General features: G+C 36.3%; 1 protein-coding gene across 1 annotated transcript; it reads right to left on the bottom strand.

The window, feature by feature from the left end:
- Positions 1 to 237: 237 nt before the first annotated feature.
- Positions 238 to 1,842, bottom strand: LOC127078412 (uncharacterized). Its single transcript, XM_051018872.1, has one exon. The coding sequence runs from the start codon at positions 1,840 to 1,842 to the stop codon at positions 238 to 240; it is 1,605 nt and encodes a 534-aa protein (XP_050874829.1).
- Between the last annotated feature and the right edge of the window lie 6,847 nt (positions 1,843 to 8,689).

Below are 8,689 nucleotides of genomic sequence, written 5' to 3'. Positions count from 1 at the left end.
GAGACTTTTGACATTTGAGGAGTATCCATTTGGCACTTTCACACCTTGTAGACACTGGCAAAATTTTCTTTTCTCTTCTTTTGACAATGTATGACACGCCGGTGGCAAATAGGTTTTGTTACCTCTTGGTTGAGGAGCTAACTCCTCTCTTATTTTCATCTTAACCATATCTAAACGAGAATTTAAACCATCTTTGGTCTTACCTTGAATATTAAGAAGTGTTCCGATTACACTATCTCACACATTTTTTTCCACATGCATTACATCAATACAATGTCTTACATCAAGACTGGACCAATATGGAAGGTCAAAGAACACTGAACTCTTCTTCCATATATTATTACTTGTAATCTTTTTTTGTTTTTTTCCAAAACTAACACTTATGTTCCTCACCCGATGATAGACTTCTTCTCCAGTTAAGGCCTTTGGGGCAACTTTATACTCCTGATATCCATTAAAAGCCTTTTTCAATCTTCGATATGGGTGATTATGATTAAGAAATCTTCGGTGTCCAAGGTAAACAGTCTTTTTTCCTTTCTCTAATTGATGGTAGCATGTATCTTTTTCACATATAGGGCATGCTTTATGCCCCTTAACTTTATAACCAGACAAGTTACCATAAGCTGGAAAGTCATTGATGGTGCAAAATAACATAGCCCGCAATTTGAAAGTTTCATTTGAAAAACTATCAAATACACCAATTCCTTCATCCCACAACTTTCTTAAGTCATCAATCAACGGGCTTAGATAAACATCTATGTCATTTCCTGGTTGTTTTGGTCCAGAAATCATCATAGATAACATAACATGTTTCCTCTTCATGCACAACCAAGGAGATAAATTATAGATAATCAAGAGAACGGGCCATGAACTATGGTTACTACTTAAACTACCATATGGATTCATTCCATCAGTAGAAAGTCCAAGCCTAAGGTTTCTTGGTTCAATGCCAAAGTCTGGAAATAAAGTATCAACCTTCTTCCATTGCAAAGAGTCGGCTGGATGCCGAATTTTTCCATCACACTTCCTTTCTTCTGCATGCCATCTAATATTCTTCGCATCATTTAAATTACCAAACAATCGCTTAAACCTTGGAATAATTGGAAGGTACCATAACACCTTTGCTGGAGGACCCTTTGTGGTCACATCACAACCTTCATCATCACTCTTCTTCTTATAGCGTGATGTCATGCACTTGGGACATTTTTCTTTCTCTTCATTATCTTTCCAATACAATATGCAGTCATTAGGGCATGCGTGTATTTTCTTATATTCTGTACCTATTGGACATAATATCTTTTTTGCCTCATAGGCCCGGTTCGGCAACATGTTTTCTTCCGGTAACATTTCCTTCAACAACTCTAACAATTGTGTGAAGCTTTTATCTGTCCAACTATTAATCGCCTTCAAATTGAACAATCTTAGCACAGCCGACAGTCGTGTGAAGTTTTTGCAATTTGGATACAAAGGGATTTTACTGTCATTGCAAAGAGTATCATGTATATTTGCCCGTTGAAAAGAGTCTTGTCCAATATCACGGATCATATCTTCTAGACGATCACCCATCTCTACATCAAACTCTTCTTTAGGAGAGGCCTTTGGCGCGTCAGACAATTCACCATGCCATATCCACTTTGTATAATTTTGACAAATCCCGTTAACTCCTAAGTGTTCCCATACGATGTGAGCCTCTAAAGGTGCAATATTTACACACTTAGCACAAGGACAGTGAAATCTTCCATTACTTTCAGGAAGATTAGTTTCAGCAAATTTCAAAAACTCTAACACTCCTTTCTTATACTCCTCGGATAGGCGATTTTTTTGCATCCAACTACGATCCATAACTATGTAAAGAACAAAAAGAATTGTAGTTAAAAGATGCACTTACAAGTATAATACAACTAGTGTTTCTTATAAATAATACAACTAGTCTTGTGAGGAAACCATAATTTTGATCATAAATGTGTTAAGTTAGTGACAACTAAATTGACAACTAAAAACACAGTTAGCAAACTAATTTTACAAACTCAGAAGCAAAACTAGCGAACAACGCTGAATTATAACAAACACTTGGTTCTAATTTCCAAACTGAAAACTAAATACTATTGTTTAAGGTTGAAAAGATAATAAAAACCTTTCCCTGTTATACTCCTTTTTATTTCCTTTTCTTTTGGATATCATGCATCTCATTAAATAGTGTATTAAAATCAACATGAAAGGAAGTAAAAACAAAAATAAAAGTGATTCAAAAAAGGTGTTCAAAATGACAATCTGAACCAATGCACAAAACAATCAACACAACCAATGCACAAAACAATCAACACAACATCAAATATGCATATCAAGCTTGGTGAAGGTGGTTTTGGTTCTGTTTATAAGGGTATATTGAGCAATGGAATGGCAATTGCAGTGAGAGACTGTCGAAGTATTCTGGACAAGGCATAAAAGAGTTTAAAAATGAGGTTGTTTTGATTTCAAAACTCCAACACAGAAAACCATTTGTTAGCGACATACCGATTGCAGATTTTGGTATGGCTAGAATGTTTGGTGGAGACCAAATTGAAGCAGTTACGAATCGTGCTCGCCCGAACAACAAAAATTGTTGCTTCTGTTTCTACACTTATTGTTGGTGCAATTATATATGGTGTTACCAGCCTGGAAAGAATGAGTTTATTTATGGTATCACAGTCTCAGCTACAGCAGCAGAAACAACATGTTGGTGACCAAAGTCATCTATACGAAAGTTTCATCCTTCTGATGAGCAGCATGTAAATTCATCCAAGCCTGGGATTGCAAGTTCTAATTTGTCAAAGCAGTTTGGCAATATTAATGAGATGACAAAGAACTGTATCTGTTTTTAAAGTCAGCAGAAGAGGCTGGAGGCTTTGGAGATGCTTGCACCAGGTCGCTACAAAGTTCATTTGAGGAGGTGGAAACACTGTTCTTCTAGATGTTGTTAGCTACAGAAAACCATTTGTTAGCGACATACCGACCATAATTTTTGGAGCGGATGTTACGCATCCTGAAAATGGAGGAGACACTAGCCCCTCAATAGCAGTTGCTGTAGCATCCCAAGATTGTCCTGAAGTGACAAAATATGTTGGCTTAGTGTGTGCTCAAGTTCACAGACAGGAACTTATACAAGATTTATACAAAACGTGACATGATCCTGTTCGCGGCACTGTTAGTGGTGGCATGATAAGAGATTTACTGATTTCCTACAGAAAAGCAACGGGACCAAAGCCCTGCGAACCATATTTTACAGGGATGATGTAAGTGAAGGACATTTTTATCAAGTTTTACTCTATGAGTTGGACGCAATCCAGAAGGCATGTCCTCCCTTAGAGCCAAACTGTCAGCCTCCAGTAACTTTCATCATTGTACAAAAACGGCACACTATGCTGATAAGAAGCACTTACCTCATCAAACAGTGCACTGTGTATAGCCCAAAACAAACCGCCGGCAGTATCTCAGTCTGGACTACCGAATGCTCCTGAGGGCCAACAGGCATTCTACCGAACTCAGGATCCTGGCACATATACTCATCCGGTTCTTGAGACTGCTGTCATTGAAACACTGTACCTTCCTGTGTCTGCTTCTCAGATAGTACAGACACTTATTCAGATTGTTGTTAATATACAACCAACATTGATCCAGGACAGCTTATGGTCATTTTGGTGATGCAGTTCATTTGGATACTACATGCAGAGCTAACCAATATAGAGTGTCATTTGCTCTTTTTACTGGAGTAAACAGTCATGGTTAGTTGGTTTCATTTGGTTGTGCATTCCTTTTTGATGATTCTGAGGCCTCCTTTTGTGGCTCTTTAAGACATTTCTCATGGCAATGAGTGACCGACAACCTGTCTCAATAATTACTGATCAAGACAGGGCCATACAGAAGGCAATTTCACAGGTTTTCCCACAAACTCGCCACTGTATTAACAAGTGGCATGTCTTGAGAGAAGGCAAGGAAAAGTTGGCCCATGTGTGTCTATTGCATCCAAATTTTCAGGGTGAACTTTATAATTTCATTAACATGACAGAAACCATCGAGGAGTTTGAATCATCTTGTAATTCTATCCTTGATAATTACGAGCTTAGAAGCAATGATTGGCTTCAGTCACTGTGTATTGCCCGTGATCAATGGGTTCCAGCATACTTCTGTGATTCATTTTTTGCTGCAATGTCTCCTAATCAAGGATTTGGTGTTCCTTTTTTTGATGGGTACGTCATCCAACAGAGGACATTGCCTTTGTTCTTTAAGCAATATGAAAAAGCTTTAGAGAGCTGGATTGAAAAGGAAATAGAAGTAGACTTCGAGACAATTTGCACAATGCCGGTTTTGAGAACATTGGTTGCTATGTATTTTCAGACAAGACAGGAACACTAACAGAAAACAAGATGGAAGAAGAATTATGGGAGCTTCTTGGTTACTACTGATAATAGTTCAACAACAGCTGTTATTCCGAAACAGAGATGGAAACTCAAATCTGAAATTGCAGTTGATCCCAAACTAATGAGCATGCTGCATAGAAACTCAAATAGAGATGAAAGAATAACTGCTCATGAGTTTTTTTTCTTACATTGGTTGCTTGTAATACTGTGATTCCTATATTTACTAATGGTGGATTTTCTGGTTGTGGAACAAGTGAATCAAATGGGTATGTAGAATGCATTGATTACCAAGGTGAATCCCCTGATGCAACACAAGGCTTACTGTGAAAATCATACTAGAACAGATCAAAGAAGTATGAAAATCCTGATGGATCAATCACTGCAAACTTCTGAACAACAGACGTGGTTACAGAAATTTCTGGGGTACGATTTCAAGATTGAATATAGACCAAATAGCTTACCAAATAGCTTACCATATGCAGACTCATGAACATAAAGAACAGGCATGCTCTGTTAAGCAGGCTTGCGACAAATCCAACAATCCTAATATAAAAGAACAGGCAGGCTCTGTTAAGCATGCCAGCAAATTCCAATGAAAATCCCATCTTGGAATTGTCGTTGGGCTTGGGAACTCGCGGAAAATGCCCTAAACGTTCAATCATAACATTGATACTACAATTTTAAATGAAAATCAAACAAGAAGCTGAAACATACTCAAACTGTTTCAGCATTACACAATCTGTGAAAGAGATCAGAATAATAGAACCATACGAAAATATACAAAAATTGTTTCAATGTTAATTCCAAACAGAACCAATGCACAAAACAATCAACACAACCAATGCACAAAACAATTAACACAACATTCAAAATCAACCATGTGTTCAAATATTATAGAGGCAGTGGGAAAAAGATTTACCTGATTGTCTCAAACTTGCAAATCAATAACCCGTTGTTGATGTTGCGTTATGTTTCTATGGAGATGAAAAAACCTTCTTCGATGAGTCGTCGAGCAGCTGCTAGTAGCTTTCGTAAAGATCGTCCAGCAATCACGTTCTTTGTGGGTTGTGAAGATTTCCGAGCTTTCGTAAAGATCGTCCAGCAATCACCTTCTTCGACGGTAAAGAAGAATGATGAAGCCGTTGTGGGTTGTGAAGATTTCCGAGCAATCACGTTCTTTGTTCCTTTTTCACTATTTCTTGCACTTCATCGATGATGAAAAGTTTCTAAAATGTGAAATGAAAAGAAAATTTGGAACATGAGAAGTCATGGTTATATTTTAGGCGGTAATGATAAATTGTACTTAGGGATTCCTAAATTTACACCCTATTTTAATATAACGGGTTTAATATAAATTTAGTCATTTATATTGTTATAATTATACACCCTATTTTTAAATATAGGGTGTTTATTGTTATATTAATATTCCAAAATTTACACTCTATTTTAATATAACGGGTTTAATATAAATTTAGTCATTTATATTGTTATAATTATACACCCTATTTTTAAATATAGGGTGTCTATTGTTATATATTAATATTAAAATTTATTATTTTTTTAAGAAAATTTAAGATTAAACAAATAAGAATAATAAAAGTTATTGTTTAAGGCACGAATATTTTATTTTTATTTTTAAATTTACACCCTTTTTTTGAATATCAGGTGTAATATAGAGTTGATAATAAATAATATTTGAATTTACACCCGTTATTTAAAAATAGGGTGTCTATTGTTACGTACTAAAATTCAAAATAAGACTTTATTTACAAAACTGTCACCGCATTTGCTTTTTACATCCGTTTTTTGTAAAACGGGTGTAAATTTACAAATTATATTATTCTTTTTGTACTAGTGTGTACAGATGCTTTTTGATGGTTTTGAAGTGAAATAATTGAAGCTTCAGCCATGCCTTGATGAGGGAGGGAGATGCTTTGGCTTGCAGATGCTTGAAATGGTCTCAAGCAATTTCTGCCATGGCTAATGCTCTCTTGAAAACAGTACTGGAAATGTGACTTCCTAGTTGGAGAATGCCAGTGAAAACCCCTTCCAAATACTGTGTGAATGGTGTTTTTTTGGCAAGGCAAAGTCTTGGTTCTTTGGTGGTTTGTTGACAGGTTTAGTAAATGCAAGGCAAGGTGAGATTTTGAGAGTGAATGAACCAATGCTTGTTGCTGTGTTAGATGGTGCTAGCAGGGTTTTTGTTATTTGGAAGCTTTGGACAAGAAAGTTCTAAAATGCCAAAGCAAAAGTCAATGCAGTTTTAGGGTCAGTCATTTCTTTCTGTGTTGCAATGTTTGATACTTTTGTGTTTTTGGACAGAACCAATGAAATGCCAATAGCAGGGTGAGGTTTGAGAGGAGTGTGAACAATGGCCTTTTGCTGCTGTGTTATATTGTCTTGACAGCAAAATGATGGTGGAACTGTTGGTTTGATGATGGCTTCGTGGTTTTGTGTTTTGACAGAAAATGGGAATGCCAAAACAGCAAGGTGGTTTGAGAGAGTGTATGAAGTTCTTTGTGTTGGCTGCAATCTTTGTGTTCAAGAATGATAGAAAAAAAAGAGGCATCCAAATTTGCTGTTAGCAGTTTCTTTGTGGTTTGGACAGAAAATCTGGAATGTCAACAGCAAGGTGAGCTAGGCTTTGGTTATGCAGCTAGTAGGGTTTGTTCATGACATTGCCTTTGTTCTTTAAGCAATATGAAAAAGCTTTAGAGAGCTGGATTGAAAAGGAAATAGAAGTAGACTTCGAGACAATTTGCACAATGCCAGTTTTGAGAACATTGGTTGCTATGTATTTTCAGACAAGACAGGAACACTAACAGAAAACAAGATGGAAGAAGAATTATGGGAGCTTCTTGGTTACTACTGATAATAGTTCAACAACAGCTGTTATTCCGAAACAGAGATGGAAACTCAAATCTGAAATTGCAGTTGATCCCAAACTAATGAGCATGCTGCATAGAAACTCAAATAGAGATGAAAGAATAACTGCTCATGAGTTTTTTTTCTTACATTGGTTGCTTGTAATACTGTGATTCCTATATTTACTAATGGTGGATTTTCTGGTTGTGGAACAAGTGAATCAAATGGGTATGTAGAATGCATTGATTACCAAGGTGAATCCCCTGATGCAACACAAGGCTTACTGTGAAAATCATACTAGAACAGATCAAAGAAGTATGAAAATCCTGATGGATCAATCACTGCAAACTTCTGAACAACAGACGTGGTTACAGAAATTTCTGGGGTACGATTTCAAGATTGAATATAGACCAAATAGCTTACCAAATAGCTTACCATATGCAGACTCATGAACATAAAGAACAGGCATGCTCTGTTAAGCAGGCTTGCGACAAATCCAACAATCCTAATATAAAAGAACAGGCAGGCTCTGTTAAGCATGCCAGCAAATTCCAATGAAAATCCCATCTTGGAATTGTCGTTGGGCTTGGGAACTCGCGGAAAATGCCCTAAACGTTCAATCATAACATTGATACTACAATTTTAAATGAAAATCAAACAAGAAGCTGAAACATACTCAAACTGTTTCAGCATTACACAATCTGTGAAAGAGATCAGAATAATAGAACCATACGAAAATATACAAAAATTGTTTCAATGTTAATTCCAAACAGAACCAATGCACAAAACAATCAACACAACCAATGCACAAAACAATTAACACAACATTCAAAATCAACCATGTGTTCAAATATTATAGAGGCAGTGGGAAAAAGATTTACCTGATTGTCTCAAACTTGCAAATCAATAACCCGTTGTTGATGTTGCGTTATGTTTCTATGGAGATGAAAAAACCTTCTTCGATGAGTCGTCGAGCAGCTGCTAGTAGCTTTCGTAAAGATCGTCCAGCAATCACGTTCTTTGTGGGTTGTGAAGATTTCCGAGCTTTCGTAAAGATCGTCCAGCAATCACCTTCTTCGACGGTAAAGAAGAATGATGAAGCCGTTGTGGGTTGTGAAGATTTCCGAGCAATCACGTTCTTTGTTCCTTTTTCACTATTTCTTGCACTTCATCGATGATGAAAAGTTTCTAAAATGTGAAATGAAAAGAAAATTTGGAACATGAGAAGTCATGGTTATATTTTAGGCGGTAATGATAAATTGTACTTAGGGATTCCTAAATTTACACCCTATTTTAATATAACGGGTTTAATATAAATTTAGTCATTTATATTGTTATAATTATACACCCTATTTTTAAATATAGGGTGTTTATTGTTATATTAATATTCCAAAATTTACACTCTATTTTAATATAACGGGTTTAAT

Source organism: Lathyrus oleraceus, chromosome 5 (assembly GCF_024323335.1).
Source record: "Lathyrus oleraceus cultivar Zhongwan6 chromosome 5, CAAS_Psat_ZW6_1.0, whole genome shotgun sequence".
Classification (NCBI taxonomy): domain Eukaryota; kingdom Viridiplantae; phylum Streptophyta; class Magnoliopsida; order Fabales; family Fabaceae; genus Lathyrus; species Lathyrus oleraceus.
The sequence above is the reverse complement of the archived record's forward strand: the minus strand, read 5'-3'. Positions and strand labels throughout refer to the sequence as shown.

Excerpts from the sequence above, each read along its gene's own strand:
- LOC127078412 (XM_051018872.1), bottom strand. The coding sequence starts at position 1,842 with ATGGATCGTAGTTGGATGCAAAAAAATCGCCTATCCGAGGAGTATAAG.